Raw genomic sequence first — 18429 nt, forward strand, 5'->3', positions numbered from 1 at the left:
GAAAAGGTGGCGGAACTCAAACCTGGCCACGCCCTCATCAAACCCTAGGACCGCCCCTTTAGAGAACAGGAATGCAAGTAAAATTTGGGAGGGGCTATTTCCGGTGTGGGAGGGGCTATTTCCGGTGCGGCCGGCCCGGAAAAAGGTGCCGGAACGCGGTTCCGCCGCGTTCCGGCTGAAAAAAAGCCCTGCTTTTAAGCATTATTTTGTTGCAGAATTTTGGGATCAAACATATACATGTATTTGCTTGAAAGTAAATCCTGCTGAATATGAACTGATTTTCTATTTATGCTTAAAGGTACAAGTCTGGAAGAATTATATAAATACTCTTTAACATCATGCATAAAAATATCTTTGTCCAGTCTTCCATTTTTTGATTATGATTCAACACAGGGGATACTTACCCAGAACAGCTAGTTTAGGGGGATGCAATTAATTGCATTTTTTACAAACAGGATTTGAATCTAATTTTGGGACAGAAATCTGCCCAGAGTCGCTTGATAGTGAGATTGGCAGCATATAAATGTAATAAATAATGGTGGATGATTTATGCCAAAAAATGGGAAAAAAACCCATCCTCAAATCTAGGGAGAACTCAATGACTAAAATCAGTAAGCAGATTAACAACAAAGAGAAAATGCAATTTATTGTATAGCTTAATTATTGTAAAGCTATACAGAGCTATGCTTTGGACTGAAGAAAAGCAAATTTATCTATACACATGGAGGGCCAACTAGGAAACATAGTGAAGGGATGAAGGAGTTGAGCCCATTGTTGAATTCTGTTACTTTCCAAAAATCAAACAAATCCCACTCAAATTCCCTTTCTCTGCTAGCGAATATTATTAGATTTTGATTAACTTGTGTTAGCCAATACAACAACTCAGTTATATCCAGCTGTTTTCTTTGTTTTTCTTTCTGGCCAAGCAATGTGAATTCAGTATAGGATGGAAATAGCATGAACATTTTCTGAAATGGGGAATGTATAAATCATATTTTCAGCATCCTTTGAAACAGCACCTACTGAGAACACAATTCTGCCTCTGTTAAATCCAGAACACAAGTCTGCTGCTATTAGATCCAATCTGCTTATCTGAAGGCACCTTATTACTTTATCTTTGCAGGCTCTTCCTTATCCTTTGCCAGCAAGTGAACCTTGATAGCAGCCAAAGGGAAGCACTGGTCTAACCCCTTCCTAGCACTCAGTAGACTCCCTATGTGCATCAGAATATGTGAAACAGAGTCTTTCTGCTTCAGGCTTCTATTGCTCTGTGGCAGGGGTGTCAAACTCAATTTCATTGAGGGCCCCATCAGCATTGCAGTTGCCCTCGGAGGGCCGGGTGGGTTGGCCAGGGTGGGTGCAGCCTACTGGGTGGGCATGGATGGAGTGAGTGTGGCCTACTGGGTGGGCCACACCCAGTGTCAAGGGTGCCTGTGGGAGCCTGGGCAGGAGTGGGATAGATCTGAGGGTCTCTGGCAGAAAGGGGTGGGACCAGGGCAGAGCCCATCAAGCCAGATATGTGAAGTAGGCGAGGGCCATTTGCTGGCCACTTCCAGGCGATGGTGCATTTCTTCATTCCTCACAAAGGGTGACACCTCCCCAGCATGCACCCAGGGGGTGGGGCCGACGCAGCAGGGGCTGGTTCCTCGCTGTTTCCAGACGGCTTTGTGGAGCTAAGATTGAATGCATTTCAGCATAGATGGCCACCACAAAATTGTATATTGGCTCCCGGCCAGCCTGGGCCAGGGCCAAGGCAGCAGGGGCCGTTCCCTCACTGTTTCCAGGATGGCTTCGCGGGCCACATCAAACCACTTCGCGGGCCGCATCCGGCCCCCGGGCCTTGTGTTTGACATGGCTGCTCTATGGAAATCATGCCTACTTCTTCTTATAACTAGAAAACACCAAATGGCAAAAGAGCATCTCTGACAAAATGGAGCTTTTTTTATCTTAGCTTCACTGGAGCACTCTTTTTCTTATCTTCAAGCAGAGATGGTTCCCACTATGTCAGGAGGCATATTCTTCCTCCAGCCATGTTCACAGAGAGATGATTTCATGACCCCTTTCTGACTTTACCCTCTTCTAACTTTCCCACATCCTAGTGGCTCTGAGATATGCCAGCTTTGCCTCGTCCATCCTGCTCTTCCATGCAGAGGAAAGCCACCAGGAAATGAGGGGATGGCATGGTGCAGCAAGATGGGGCTGGCAAGGCAGTCAATGGGCATAGGCAACAATATAAAACAGCTTGCTATTTCCTTTTTTCAGAATGACATTTTTTGCATTTCCCATTTTAGCATAAAGCCCTGAAATCTCCTGGTGGTCTCTCATCCAAATACTAACCATGTCTGACCATTTAGATCTTCACCTTCCCCTGAGCAATCTTCCACATTTCACTGCCAAACATTAAGGTCAGCAAGAGGGTGGAACTGATGTAATGATTCTCTTCTTTCAATACTTCTTGATCTTCCCTTGAAGCAGAGGAAATGGTCTTGGAGAGATTATTCCTGGCTGAGGATGGTGCTTTGTGCCCCTGAATATCATTTACGGTCTGCCTGCCTGATCTAGCCTATCTGTACATTTTCTTCAAAGTAGAAGTGGCACATCAAACAGTCCTTTCTCAGTGCCTATTTCCAAATAAACGCAGCCAGGCCTTCAGGGGACATTTAGACAAGGATGGTGGGGCATCTATGCTAAATCGCAGTTTCCAGCATTTAACAAGGACGTTTGTAGTTTTTGAGAATTAAAAAAGGGGGTACGCAACCTGCATAGGATTGTCACTTCCTGCTTTGTTTGGCTGCTGTTTAAACAAGAATACATAACGGCATACTGCTTCACAAAATAGGGCTGCAGTTATGCTTTTTTAAAAAAAATTCTGGCCTTGCATATTTAGTGGATATGTCCGGAAAAATATGAAGTTTTCCTGCTTCCATTAAATCCAGCGTCGGATTTTCTATGACTCAAGGCTCGACCTTAACATACATGAAACCGTGATATGGGAGTTAACGTGTTGGAATGCACTCGACTCTTGAACCCTACGAGCTGCTGTCTTAAAGCAATAGAAATGGTTGGGAGAAAGAACAAAGAAATCCTAGAATTAAATCAGATCACCGCTTAGAGCAGGCAATCTCGCTAGCCCGGGACTTACCGTTAGGAGGCCAATTTTTTGCAGCAGCTACCGGTACTGGCAAAGCCGGTTGACAAAGCACCGCCTCAGCAGAACCCACTGCGCAAGCGCTGCTAAGACTTAACCCGTCTTCTCTGCTCCTGCGCTGCCATTGCAAATTATCTGATCGTTCCGGACGGTGCTAGTCTGAAAGAGCGAGGCCTGCTCGTGCGAAGAATCGTGCTTCTATTGGTTGCCGAGAGTTCGGATGTTCGTGGGGGCGCGGCGAAATTCTACGCGGCTTACCCGGGAGAATGAACCTTTCTTCCTACGCGTATTTGGCCGAGGGCTCAGCGTAGTTGAACACAATACGGGCATGTTTACGTTTCGAATTCGCACGTGCATACCAGCCTGAATCGGGCAAACCAAATAGGCAAGTAGATAATTTGTATTTTGCTTGCGAATACGAAGCGAAAAATAAAAGCAGTTTTGATACATAGGTCTGTTTTCTTTTTATCAATTTGCGCCTTTAATTGCTTAATTCTGTTCTGAAATTGGAGTGGATCGCTGGGTGTATTAAGGCAATGGAGATAAATGGCGGTCAGAAGGAGAGAACGGTATTCTTTGATTGTAAAAAATATTGCAATAGAATGTTACGAAAAAATAGTATTGGGCATTGTCTCGCCCTAAAAAAGGAGCTGCTAGACACATTTGCCATGATTTCCTTCCCCAGCCTTATATTAATTTAATAAATATATAACCCAAAGTAGCTAACCTTTCTTGTCAATGTATTTCAACACGGTGTCTTTTCAAACTGCCCATGAGCAATTAGTATTTTAACGTTTAAAGATATTTTGAACATGCAGGTATATGTCCAACGCTGGATACTGTGATTCACTTGTTTTCCCACTTTGAGAAACATTGAAATATTTATATTGTGTACTAGATTAGCCAAATGTACTGTATGGTTAATCTACAATATGATCTATCACCAAACCAAATTCCAAATCCATTTTTCATAAACAGAGAAAATATACTGGAATATACATGGTATATAATTTATAAGATATACATTATAATTTATAAGAAAAATGGCTTGGTTATTCCAGGTTTTTGTATGACTGGTTATTCCAGGTTTTTGTATGACAACACACAGCTTATAACAGAAATATTTCTGCTTCCATAGCTGATAGAATTGCAAATTGACTGTAACAGTGTCACTTTTCTCCAGTAGTACACTTACCTAAAAATATTAATTACATTACTTCAAATATTTTTGACAAAACTCAAATAGGTTAAATTGTTAATAGTTGATACAATTGTAAGATACAATCATAATGTTCTATTGACATTTGAACCATTTAATTGATCCCAAATCCAGCTAAAATCAAAATTAATATGCAAGTCTATCGTAGAGCGGTTTTCAAAATAAATGTAAAAATTCCAAAAGAGCATCTATGACTGACTTTCTATAATGTGTTATCAGAATCTTCAGTAGATATATTTGAAGAATTTTTGCAAATAAAACTTTTTCTTTTGGCTGAAACAGTTACTGAAGAATGTGGCTTCTATAAATTGTTTTTGTAATAAAAGCGCTACCACTATGGAAATTGTATATATGAGTCACTCTCCATTAACTGGATCACAGGACTAGGATGAGCAATACTTATCGACGTACTCTTTTTAACCAAAACTATCATGCATTTCCATTCTTGCTGGGAATTTTTTAGTCCATAACTATTGTTATTTGATAAAAAAATATTTATTTAAAACATTTCTATAGTAGCCCATTTACAACTTCGAGCAGCTTCCCAAATCTCTTTTTCAGAACCATTTGCAGCAAGCTACAGCAAATAGGCAAATTTTTGTGACATAAAGTAGCATAATCTTCCACTCCATTTAATAAACCCCATCCTCTTTTGGGGTTTTATTTCAACTTCATTTATTTTAAGTGGTTCAGAAAACAGCAAGCAAATAACACAATCACCTGCTGTATTTGGATACTAAGTTTATAATAATCTACATTTAGGTTATTATATGCAGCAGCATAGATGCACAGATTAAGCACCACAGATACTTTTCAGTTGAGTAGCTGTCAATCTGAAGTCAATTTTCAATACATGGGACGACATGTATGACAAATGTATTTGCCCACTTAGGAAAATAACAGACTAAATACAGATTCCTTTTTAAACTGAATTCCTGTTTCTCAGGGAAAATCACTCTTGTACCACAGAGCTAGCAAAATAGAATTTTTTCTCTTGTGTTCAGTCTGATACAATAATTACAAAAGCAATATTTTCCGTAATTACTATAGATAAGAATCTGCATCTGCTAAAAATTCAACATCATTATCAAGATATTCCAGAATTACATTTCCACCATTATACAGCGGCAATTCTTTAGAGTTTATCCAAAATCCTACTATGTGATCCAAAGGCAGGGCTTCTCCAGATGCTGTGTGGCAAAGTCTTAATTTCTGAAAATTGGGAGGGGAAGAAGTTAATCACTCTTAAATCCAAATATATGGAATTCCCACAATATTGCTTCAATTGATTTACCTTGGCTGTGGTTATGTTGTTGTCATTTTTAAGGCTTGCTAAACGGGCTGCAGAATCTATCACTTTGCCAATGCTCCATTTGCTGCAAAAGTACATGGGTATACTTTTGTTTTTACTTCCTTTGGGTAAAAATACTTGGAAATAGATTCTATCTGTCTATAAGAGAAAAAGCCAAGTTGCAGTGTTAAAATAATACTTCCTAGTCAGATATTCCATTTACTTTATTGCTCTAAAAGGAACTTTGGCATTTGTCCACCAGTGCTGAAATTTCTCACCCCAGAACTACAGTTTTAAGACAAATTCCACCTTCCCCCTTTGCTTCAGTAAATCCACATCTTACATATAAGCAACCACCCTTGAAACAAGTTTAATTGTAGGATTAGAAAAAAAAGTGTTAGAGAAATAAAGACTGCAGATTTCAGAAATGTATTGTCTATTCCATTAGCATGATTTACCTGTGGAACAGATTTCTCCCCGCATGCGTGCATTTTCAGTTTCATCAGGGCCACTTTTGCAGCTGTTTCAGGATTCTTGGCTCCTCTGCATTTTTTAATCACAGTGGCTTCTTTTTTAGAATCTAAAAATATAATTCACTGAGTTGAATTTCCTGCCCCTCCCTTTTCTAAATGTTAAGTGCAGTATCTTGGAAGAACATGCTGCTTCCCCCTGCTTGTGTATTTAAGATGTAGTCTCTTCCCTGATCATCAAATCCTGACAGTTGCCATTATTCAAAATATGTGACTGAGAAGTGACAGCACTGAAATCTAAAAGAAGAGATACTCAGGAATTCCTTAGTATGATAAAATAAATTTCTATGGTATCGTGTAATCATTTTAATATAAAATACTGTGGAACAGCAGTATTGTTACTGAAGAAAGTTATACTAAGACCTATTCTTGCAGATTTCAATATGTAGCAAAGACAGGGAGCATGATGTCCATGGACACCCAGATGCCCAGAGATTATCTGTCTTGCTGCATGCCAGGCTCAACAACCCATGTGTTCCTTTTCATTTGTTAGTTTTTTATGTAAGTGGAAAATTGTCATGCTGCAAAACAAATTCCAGCCTCTAATGTCATCCTTATTTATATTGTAAATACCATATGGGGATTATAATTCTAGGCATACTTGGGGAAAAAGTAAAAACTGTAGCATGAATTGTGGAGTACTGTTTGCTACACTATGCCATTCGGTTCAGAAGAAAGACTTCAAATTCCCATTATAATTAACTGAGGTTACAAAGTGCAGCTTAATCTCTGCAATTTTTTGAAGCAGGATTTATTCAACTAAAGGGCATGGATCACTGGATAGGTGCTCTGTTTTAACATGGAGTTCTGAACACTCTATTAGAGGAAACAATATTTTAAAAAATCCTTCTACACTTACCTACAATATCTTTAATCAGTTGCCGAGTGACAGTCATACGAGCTTGAGGGATTTCCAGTTTCTCACACTCATGATCTGACTGATGACGGTGCCTGGAAATAATAGACTGCCAAATATTCAGTAGGTACTTTACAGATCAATAGGATAAGATTTGTTTAAATCATTGTCTTTGCTCACCTTAAGCAAAACTGTTTTTCACAGTAAGCACATAAGACGGGTACAAGTTCTCTTCCATCACAACCTTTATACATGCATGAAAATGATTTGTGATAATCCAGTTTCATATTTTTGTTTTTTAGATTTGCCTAAGTGAATTTAAAAAAAATACAATGTAAATTCTTATTTATTTCAAAGATCAAATTATACATTGAGATGATTAAAGTTCATAGTTTAAGCTAAATGTACACTATTTAAACTACTTGGTGGCAAAAACCTGAGAGGAAGTAGCTAGTTCAAAGTAGGTATAATGCCAAACTATACAGTTAATCCTTTGCTTAAATGCTCCTTCTCTTCCTGTGAACTCCTGGATATATAAGAGCCAACAAAATAATTTGCATACTTGTCCTATAAACCTGGAGTACAACTTGATAGTTCTTTGCAGCATAGACACAAGCCATAACTAGACTGCATAGCAAAAATAGATCTCTTGCAAAACGTATTTTGCAAACCCTGGTGGCACAGTCATTTGAATGCAGTACTGCAAACGCACTCTGCCACAGTCTGAAGTTCGATCCAGATGGGGTTCAAGATTAACAGCTTTCCATCCTTCCAAGGTCAGTAAAAGGAGGACCTAGATTATTGGGGGCAATATGCTGACTCTGTAAACCATTCAGAGAGTGCTATAAAGCACTATGGATTGATATATAAGCCTGCTATTGCTATTTACTTGAAGTCTTTGGTTTTACCACCTTACTTTTTGGAGCAGTTCCCTCAGTCAGGCAATTGGTCTCCTATGATGCTCTGTCTACCCAAATTGCTAGCCAGAACTCCCTCAATTGGTCAACAGGAAAGTATAATAAGAATAAAGGTAGCCAGCTAATAGTCTACCCCCAACCTATTCGTTGTTCCCCAAAGATAGGATTAGCCACAGAGCAGCAGAAAAATATTTTGAGGCTTAGCTGAAAACTGTTTTCAATTGCAATGAAAGAAAAGATTTCAAGCTGTGTTCACAAACAGCCTAATTCACAATAATGTGCTCACTTGGTCAGCCCTTCTAAACTATGTAACCTAAAAGAGCTTTTTTTGCAGGCATAATTTGGGAATAAGACAACCTGGATAAGAAAGTTTTGCTTGTAAAAATATTCCAAACAAATGTAAAGAATATGAATTTCTCTTATTAGGTAAAATATTCATAAATGTAACTTGCAACAAATTATGAATTATTAACTTACCTCAGAACAACTATGAGCAGATCGACTTCTGTGTTGAATACTTAAAAATAATTTTACAGAAACAAAAAAATATGCCATCAATATGTGTAATATAGGATTTTATGAGAGTTTCTTAGTCTTTCTTAAACTCAGCTTAAAATGAAATACCATGTAATATTTATTCTTTCCTTCCTCATTTCCATATTATTTTCTCTAGCCTTCTTTACAACCCTGTCCCAAATCTCTAAAAATAGTCTATATTGCTAGACTATACCTTAATTAATAATATAATTACCAGAAAACTCCTGAGCAGCCATCACAGACAAAAGGGAGGAAATCTAATATAAAAGAAATATCTTAATTATATTCATACTTTGATAGGTATAATTATTATACTGATAAGATATAAGTTGGAAGATCTACTCCATTTGAACACATTACTGGCCAATTTATAGCTAAATAGAATAAACCTGCAGAATTAGGTATGTTTTAATTTGTTGGATTTAAAGAGATTTCAGTCATAAATTCTGAGCAGTATACATATATTTGTAAATCAGGTTGAAAACATTCCAGTAATAAAACAAAGAAATGTCATAGAATACAGTGACATGTATGCTATCCTTATAGAAATACAATTTACTAATTTAACTGCATTGGATTGTGCCTTTTTTTAGACCTTTCAAATAAGAAAAAGGTAATTAATGTTTCTGTCTTGAATTGTTTAATAAGAGTCATGGTAAAAAAAAATTCTCTGACTTTTTGTTTCATAATTTTATCTTTTTCAGTTACAGGAATATAATAATTCAGTAGCTGTATAGTCCGTGTGTTAAATTCTCACAGGGTTATAGTTGTTGTGGGGAGTGTTGTATCGTTTTCTTGAAGGACATGAGGGTTATGCATCTAATAAGACACCAAGAGAATTTTCAATAATATAAAAGTGCATATTGAAACAAAGTAACAGTTTAAAATAATACTAAAGAACAATACATTATGATAAACATAAACTATGTGTGGAACATTTTGTAGAAAGGCAGGATTACAACGTCAAATATATAAGTGGGAATAAAACTCTTCTTTCCTTGTCCAGTTTTCCTAAAACCTCTGGCCCACAAGTGCTTTGTTTTTGAATGACCTTGGGATGATTTTCAGTAGATCAGAGTAATAGCTAGCAATAGTTAGAAAAAATAGATTTTTCGTATCACCTAAATTAAGCTAAAGATGGAAGCAAAGTGGGATTTTAATGGTAGACCTGTGAGTACATCTCTGCTTAAAAGATCTCCTTTCAGTGTACTAAAGATAGGCAGAGTTCACTTTCTTCCTTAATGCTACATTTTACCCACACATCAATTCTTCGTTCTTAAGAACTTTTTAAAACATTAAGCATAAATGACATCAAATCATACAACGTGTGGTCACTCCTGTAAGTTTTTTTTTTAAAAAAGGAAATCTGCTTTTCACTACATTCATAACCACAAACGCCCTTCAGCTGCATTTAACCAGTAGGCAGGCAGGCAGATTCATAGAAAGAGCCTCAGCATTCACCCTCGTCTTTTCGATCGTCCACTCTTGCCTGCACCCTGGTTTGCGCTCGAATAGCGCTCGTGGGAAAGGTAGAAGCACCGAGCCAAGTGCGGGAATCGTTTAATGCTGAAATTCCCACGGTGACAGCCAGCCAACTCAAGAGGCACAAATGTTTCGCGGTAAAAGTTGCGAGCCCTCCAAATACTTATTTGGGTCAGACCCCGGCCGATCACTCTTTTCCTCTAGACTAGAGTCTCCTAACCTGAACTTCCCAACAGAACGCTCTTACCGAGCTGTTTACACTCTTCAACCCCGCAATGCTGCCCGATTTCCAATTCCGCCATGTTTCCCAACAGCGCATGTGCAGGCCGTCACTTTCTTCCGGGAACACTGAGGTCTTTATTCCCCCTCCCCCCCCTTTCTTTTTCCCTTCCCTGTTGCTTGAAACCTAATGGGAGGCGGGCTCGCCTCTGACGTCAACAGAGGGGTGGAGCTTGTGCGGTGACTCATGAATAATCCATGTAGTTATCAAGCAACAACTGCGAATTGATTTTATGTTTCCTTCTGGAGATTTTTCGGTTTCCCATTTTAGACTTCAGTTTAGGATTTCTTAGAAGTCTCTCGTTCACTTCTGACAAACCATGAAATGAACTTGTGATTCAACAAAAATCCATTGCCCTACGGATTGTTTCTATTATGTGAGCTAAAAAAAAAATAATTAATGGACATTTAAAATCATTTAGGAAAAGTGCATAGGTTTTTGTTTTTTCTGTTAATAAGCAGATAACTGAAGTTGATCACAATTTAATATGAGTCAGCAGCAAATCCTGGCTGCCTTGACAAAATGTAGTTTGTAAAAAGTGAGAAGAATTCCACTATATTATGTACTAGTCAACCTTGAGCTGAACACAATACTGCATTCAGTGACGAAAGTTAGACCCATCATAAATCTTTAACTTTTCAGTTAGTATTTCACTGAAGTCTGACGCTGAATGCTTTAGCCCAGGGGTAGTCAACCTTGGCTCTTTTATGACTCGTGGACTTCAATTCCCAGAATTCCTGAGCCAGCTTAGCTGGCTCAGGAATTCTGGGAGTTGAAGTCCACGAGTCATAAAAGAGCCAAGGTTGACTACCCCTGCAGTTTAGCCTCTTTTATCCCAATGGCAATCAAGTTTTATTTTTAGTTACAACGTGCGTTCGACTTTTACCCCAAGTTCAATGTTTCAAAGTAAAAATGCAACAATAATAAATGGAGTTTGAAACGGGAATGCAATTTCTGTGAATTAACAGCAAACGCTCTAAATATTGCTTAGCTCTGGAATAACGTGCTTCTGCACCTATGCCGGAAATACACGACTATTTAGCCAAACTTCAGGAACGGGAGTTTTGTTACAGCTCGGGACGGCATGTTCCAGCGGGGGGGGGGGGGGGAAAGCAAGTCCAGATTTTCCACGTCACAAATCCACCATTTCTCCTGTTTACTGGGCGCGCGGCTTCCTTCCCAAGCGAGCAATGTAGGGTTTCCGCGGTTGCGGATGCCATTTGAGAGAGACACAATCCCCGCTCGCAGCACCTGTGGCAGGTGCGCGCGGGTCACGTGACTCTGCCCGTCGGTCTTGGGAGCCGCGCCAGCTTCCTTCCTTTTAGGCGTTTCTCCGCTTGCGCGACCGGACGGGATTAGGGAATGCGGATAGAGTTGGCCGCCGCTCGTTAGTTCTCGGGAAAAAAAACAGAAAAAGAAAAATCCCGAAGGAGTCGGGTGTGTGTGTGTGTGTTCAGGCCGACTTCCCTTTAGACGCTGGCGATTCGGCGGACCGAAGATGAGCAAGATCCAGAAGTTTTTCAAGGGCGGCGGGGGCTCTGGCTACTCCAAGGGGAAAGGGAAAGGCGGGCCCACGCCGCAGGAAGCTTTAGCGCGGTTGCGGGAGACGGAAGAAATGCTGACCAAGAAGCAGGAATACCTGGAAGCCAGGGTCGCCAAGGAACTGGCCCTGGCTAAGAAACACGGCACCCGAGACAAGCGAGGTGGGTTTTCTCGAGAAGCGGGCCTGAATCTGAAGTCGAGGTGATAAGTGTACATCGCTGAGATGTGGGGGCTTTCGGAAACGAGCCCCCCTCCCCAGCGTGAGCAGAGTACAAAGCCTGGTCACACAATTAACCGTGTGAACTCATGGTTTTAGGCCAGGGGTAGTCAACCTTGGCTCTTTTATGACTCGTGGACTTCAACTCCCAGAATTCCTGAGCCAGCTAAGCTGGCTCAGGAATTCTGGGAGTTGAAGTCCACGAGTCATAAAAGAGCCAAGGTTGACTACCCCCGTTTTAGGCAGTTGTCCACGACTTTAAAAAAAAGTATCGTTATTGTGTTGGTTATGAGGAAGGGCAGAAAGTGACTTTTGTATTGCAAAATCTTACATCGAGCTCTGTTTCCTTAACTACGGGAGAGACTTTTAACTTTTCTATGCGGTTATAGTGGTTTCTTTTTATACAGGGTAGAAGTTGGAGGTTGGTCACTGTCTTTTTTAAATTCTGGTACTTGCATTGCATTGCTTGTGCTTAATTGTAAACTTTGACTGAACAAAGTTATAATTGGAGTGCTGGAGATGGTTGTTTGTGTGTCAGTGAGTTGGGATTTGGCCCTTGCTATATTTAAAGCTCAGCCTCCCTTTGACAATCATAATGTGTGGCTCTACCCAGGGTGAAAATGCTTTCTTTCCTATGTAAAATGTTTCTCGTTTTCACATCCTATACGAGAAATAAGCCTCAAGTGAAATAAATTTAAACACTGAGCTTAATGATCTTGTGTGCCCCTTTCTTACCTTTAAGATATTCCATTGTTGTGCTTAATTTTAAAGGTAATCATCAGCCCTACATTTAAAGATTTTTGCCTTCAGATGGTTTCCTGCTTTTAAATGCTATCCTGAGGACTTTATTGCCAGAAATCCTTCTTGTACTCTTCCCTCATAAATTTATTTCCCAGAATAGAAACTTCCGCAAGACTTCACCAGCTTTCCCCTGAGCTATTTTGAATCCTTCTGCCCGTATTTCTTTCCAGATTGCTTTGCATGTGAACATAATACCTGCTAGGAAGTTTTAATTGTGGATGGTTCGATAAATAAGATGACTTTAGCAATTGCAGTAATAGAACTTTTCTCTCTGTGTAATGGTATTCAGAATAATGCCTTGCTTTTTGAATAAAACTTATAAGGTTATCTACTAATCTGTTTTGATCTTGTTTAGGGCATTGCTAATGTTGCCTTTGTTAAGAACCCTTATGTAAGAATAGTTGTGCCTTAACAAATCCAACTTACTGAGTAGGACTTATTTTTGAATTGATTATATGTCATTGAGTTGTTTTTGACTCCTAGTGTCCACATAGATAAATTTCCAACTGACAAACTGTCCCTAGCCTGGCCTTTCAGGTATTCCAACATTCTTTCTAAATAACATTTATTCATGGTATAAACAAAGTGGTTTTTAGGATTCAGGTGTGAAATTTTACATGCATTCTTAAAATGTCACGTGTGAGAAGTAAATAAATATATATTTACTTATATAATTTAAATAAGCAAATTTATATAAAATATATAAGTAAATACATCATGACACCTCCCTTTTCTGTTTCAAATCACTGGAGTTAAATAACTCCAAAACAAGGCATATGTGGGAGTGAGGTATATCCAAAAAATCAAGATGGCAACTGCCATCACAAGACTGAATACCTGTGATGTACATGGATGAACATAAAAAATTGCATATGTAATATATAGAGAAAGGAGTGAGGCTTTATTTACATACCTGCCATACTGAATCAAATTTTTTGACCCCTGCCCCTTTTATCAATCTTTCAATCAGAATAGAGCTGGAAGGAACCTTGGAGATCTTCTAGTCCAGCCCCCTGCTCACACTGGAGATCCTATACCATTTCAGACAAGTGGCTGTCTAATCTCTTTTTAAAAACCTCTAGTGATGAAGCACCCACAACTTCTGATGGCAAGCTGTTGCACTGGTTAATTGTTCTCACTGTTAGGAAGTTTCTCCCTAATTCCAGGTTGCTTCTCTCCTTGATTAGTTTCTATCCATTGTTTCTTGTCCTGCCTTCTGGTGCTTTGGAAAATAAATTGACCCCCTCCTCCTTGTGGCAGCCTCTCAAATACTGGAATACTGCTATCATGTCCCTACTAGTCCTTCTTTTCTCTAGACTGGGATACCCAATTCCTGCAACTGTTCTTCATATGTTTTAGTCTCCAGGCCTTTAATCATCTTAGTTGCTCTTCTTTGCACTTTTTCCAAAGTTTCAACCTCTTTTTTTGTAATGTGATGTGATGTGGTGTTCTTTTAAAGTAAAGAGTTGCAAAACCTAACATTTTAAAAAACTTGAAGACAGTGTTGAAATTGGGGGGAAAGCACTGATTTAACACTGGTATGAATAAGGATGATGTTGGGCTGTCTCACTTGGGAGCTGACAGCAGAGTCATTGGGGCAGGAAATAAAAAAATCATCAGAGTATATTTGTATTATGGTTAGTGCAACCAGGGGAAAAATATGAAGTAGATATGTTTTGAATAAAGCCATTGTGTTTTACATCATGTTACTAAAGTCTAAAGGTCCCCAGGGCAGTATGGAGATGCTGCAGCAGTTGTAAGTGTGAAAAATGGTCATAAGCCATCACTTTTTAATTGTACAGTTTTTAATAAAAAAAATAATTTGTTCAGCTTCTCACTAAAGTGGAATCAATGTTTTTGTTATACTGAAGGTAGCTAAAATACAATTATATAAATTTAGAACACACTTCCTGAAACTATTTTTATTGGCTAACTAGAATGGATCTGCAAGCACAGAAAAAGCTGCTGTAGAGTCAGTGGTGGGATTCAAATATGTGAACAAATATTCTCTGTGTGGATGCCGCTTCCAGAAGTCCATTCTGGGCCTGGGCAACAAAAAATTAGCTACCGGTTCTGCCAAAGTGGTGCGAACCGGCTGAATCCCACCACTGTGTAGAGTTCTAATTTTAGATTACATTTCATCCCAACTGAAAGCACCGTATGTTACAAAATGGTAGTCAATTTAGTTTTAACATACAGGGTTGGTTGGTTTTTAACTATACACTGCCCAGAGTCGATTTGACAGTGAAATAGATGGTATCTGCATTGACAAAATAAATAAATTATTTGCCCTCCAAGGATGGAGGGCAAATTCTGATTGTGTAGTAGGAAATCTAAGATATTCTTTGCACATCTCATGGTGGTTTCTGTCCTAGTTCAGAAAGGCATGACTTTAAAAACTCTTAAGAGAATCTTCTGAGATTGGGCAGGGCAAGAGAGCAAAGTCTTGGATTCAAGACTTCCCAGTTTCGTCCATTCCTTTTGAATCCTTTTTTTTTTAGCTCTAAAACCTACTTCAACCATGATCACCAAAATCGAAAGGTTTCCTGCCATAAAAGATGAGAAATCCATGATAAAGCTATAGCAGTGTGTTTTTTTTAATTCTTTCCACCTTTTTCACACGTTTCGTAACAAAGAAAGTCTGTGGAAATGGTCGTAACCGGAACAGTCGACAGACCCATTGTTTTATTACATAGACATAGACACAAAAAGTCAATAGTGGAATACAATACAGACATATGTAAAGACACATACATATATGACCTTTCGTGACCCACGTTATATATATATTTGAAGTGACAGTCACATGACCTGGAGGGAAGAATGGGGAGGGCTTAGAATGATGCAGTGACCATCTTTCTGAGTCACAGCCCACTTGTGTCTCCCATAGGAATTTATGGGGGGAAAATTTTCAGGATTATTTTATCTTTTTCCAAAGCCCTAGAGCTGTGTTTTACTGATTTTCTCTTCACACCAAATTTGGTTCCATTCTGTTCAGTTCTAAATATATGATGCAGACAGAGTGCCAACCCCCTTTACACAACTTATTTCCAATATCTCACAGAGTTGGGGGGGGGAGAGCTAGACCATTTTTTGAACTTGTTGACTCTTTTTTAAAAAATTAATAAATACTACTTTACTAATAGTATGAACAACAACAACAACAAAACATCCGTCAATTGCAAAAGGCAGCTTTACTTAGAACAGTCTGCATGTTCGACAATACTTTTAACAATATCAAACATCCACATCTCCTATTCCAGATCTTTGGGAAGGACTCAATAGGTGGACAAAAATACCAAATCCAGTCTAAACATCTGGTTGACTGTGCAACAAACCATAATAACAATAATGGATAATCCCATCACCTTTGTGGATTGATATTGGCCACTTTGGAAAATCCTGTCCTAAATAATGGATAATATAACATCAAAGCACCTGAAAGCAGGAAAAGAAGCAATGGATGTAACTAATCAAGGAGAGAACCAATCCTGAACTAAGGAGGAATTTTCTGACAGTGAGAACAATTAACCAGTGGAATGGCTTGTCTCCAGAGATTGTGGGTGCTTTATTACTGGAGGTTTTAAAGAAGAGATTGGATAGCCATTTGTCTGAAATGATAGGGTCTCCTGCTTGAGCAGGGGGTTTAACTAGAAGATCTCCAAGGTTCCTTCCAACTCTGTTATTCTGTTATATATCCAGATATACTTCTGATATAGCAGATTCTTGTAGTTTTGATAAGAATCCTAATGGAAGCTTGAGAATTATTAGTTGAAAGAATTGGTTGTAAAAGTTGGTTAAGAAGATGATAAATGATTCTGCTTATATTTGCTCTTCACTGGATGTGTCCTGCTTGACCATTATATGCATAGTCCTCAAAATGAACAAGTTATTTATAATGCTTTTCACCAGATCTTGAAAGTATTGGTAAAGAATCTGGCAGATGACATGTCTGGAACGATATTGCTCAGCATGGATGTATAAGTGCATTTGACATACCAGCTGGCAAAGGCCTAATTGAGCAATTGGTGCTTTGGAGTGAATAAAAATGCACAAAATGCACAAAAAAAGTCTAGATTTCCTAGCCATAAGCTAATGGCAGACTTATCAATAAATTTATAATATCAGGCAAGTTTCCTCCTGTTTAGTTCCTGGATAAAAGCACAAGACTGGAGTTTATGTGCTTCATGGATTTCATCTTAGGCTTTGATTGCTAAACTCCAATCCTATGCATGTATAATTAGAAATGTGGTCAATTAGTTGAATTCATATAGATTGCACTTAACCATCATTTGTTTCATTATGTTATTGAATAAGCTACAATAGCAATAGCTATAGCACTTGGACTTATATGCTGCTTCATGGCGCTTTATTATAGCTAAGTTCACACTTTGTATTAATTCATGAACCATAGTTTTAAAACCACAATATATGAGTTAAACAGGTCCCAGATTCATTACATATTTAATGTAATGTTGAACCCAGACATTGATTACAGCCCCACAAAAATGTTAAATGTTTGAGAGAGTGCTGCAATTTGAAGACACGATTGTTATTATTCGATTATTATTATTACTCTTAGATTATGTTATACGTAATTATAAAGGAAAGACTGAGTGGGCAAATGTATGCTCAAGAAAAGCAATATTTACTTGTGTTAGTGTATTTATGTGTACAGTTATATTAAAAAGTACTGTATTGCTACAGTACTTTGGTTTTGCTTCAACCATAAATCAAGAAAAGAATCTACTTTGTGGTTCAAGTAAAAGATACTAAATCTACCAGGTTTTTGTTCAGTTTTTATGTTTTTCTTTTTGGGAAATAGATAAAGGAAATCTAGCATTGTATGCAAGTTGTAGATAGGAGAGTTATTGGTATCTGATGAAAAGGGGCCAGAAAAAGCACACAATGTGACATTATTCTGGGAGGCATAAAAACTAACCACCTATAATTCCATTTCATAGTTGCCACACAAATAACAAGGTATTTTGGGTTCTGTAAATTTTGTCCCACAGCATTTGTATAAATACTCTCCCAGTTACAATTTCAGAGATCATTGAATATGTTGCTACATATACCGTAACTACAAAAATGCAGGGGGTAACTTTGTTACAGCATTTGGTGAAGGTGATTGTAATGCTTATTCAATTATTTGGAATTGCCTTGATGTATCTCTGTGTTACGTGACCATTCTTAAACTTGAATTGTATAGCATGAGATAAAATGTGGAAAATGAAATATAGCATCTTAAGCAGTGGTGGATTCAAATATGTCAACAATCGGTTCTCTGTGTGGATGCCGCTTCCAAAATTAGCTATCGGTTCTGCTGAAGTGATGCGAACCGACTAATCCCACCGCTGATCTTAAGTCTCAGACAGATCCAGGACAAAAGCTTCATGTTCTCCCCAACATTTAATAATAATAATAATAATAGTAAAGTTGGAAGGGACCTTGAAGGTCATCTAGTCCAACCCCCTGCTCAGGCAGGAAACCCTATACCATTTCGGACAAATGGTTGTCCAGTCTCTTCTTAAAAACTTCCAGTGTTGGAGCATTCACCGCTTCTGGAGGCAGGTTGTTCCACTGGTTAATTGTTCTCACTGTCAGGA

At 38.6% G+C, this 18429-nt stretch overlaps 3 protein-coding genes across 3 annotated transcripts in view; 1 reads left to right on the forward strand and 2 right to left on the reverse strand.

Moving 5' to 3' along the window:
- Window positions 1-3235, reverse strand: part of IMPA1 (inositol monophosphatase 1) — a 12832-nt gene extending 9597 nt beyond the window's left edge. Inside the window, exon 1 of the mRNA XM_015832068.1 lies at window positions 3143-3235. The gene's annotated coding sequence lies outside the window, so the exon portion shown is untranslated. The remainder of the gene's footprint in view (window positions 1-3142) is intronic.
- Window positions 3236-5091: 1856 nt separating this feature from the next.
- Window positions 5092-10327, reverse strand: ZFAND1 (zinc finger AN1-type containing 1). Its single transcript, XM_015832069.1, has 8 exons — window positions 10228-10327; window positions 8713-8755; window positions 8439-8478; window positions 7225-7352; window positions 7048-7139; window positions 6117-6238; window positions 5662-5817; window positions 5092-5579 (listed from the first exon to the last, which is right to left on the reverse strand). The coding sequence occupies exons 1-8, from the start codon at window positions 10280-10282 to the stop codon at window positions 5412-5414; spliced, it is 804 nt and encodes a 267-aa protein (XP_015687555.1). The 5' UTR covers window positions 10283-10327; the 3' UTR covers window positions 5092-5411.
- A 1375-nt stretch (window positions 10328-11702) lies between these two features.
- The window catches only part of CHMP4C (charged multivesicular body protein 4C), a 16631-nt gene continuing 9904 nt past the window's right edge, over window positions 11703-18429 (forward strand). The window contains exon 1 of the mRNA XM_015832070.1: window positions 11703-11963. Within this exon, the coding sequence (XP_015687556.1) occupies window positions 11759-11963 (205 nt within the window). The 5' untranslated portion in view covers window positions 11703-11758. The remainder of the gene's footprint in view (window positions 11964-18429) is intronic.

This window comes from Protobothrops mucrosquamatus, unplaced genomic scaffold (assembly GCF_001527695.2).
Source record: "Protobothrops mucrosquamatus isolate PMUCROS unplaced genomic scaffold, P.Mucros_1.0 scaffold_297, whole genome shotgun sequence".
Taxonomy (NCBI): Eukaryota; Metazoa; Chordata; class Lepidosauria; order Squamata; family Viperidae; genus Protobothrops; species Protobothrops mucrosquamatus.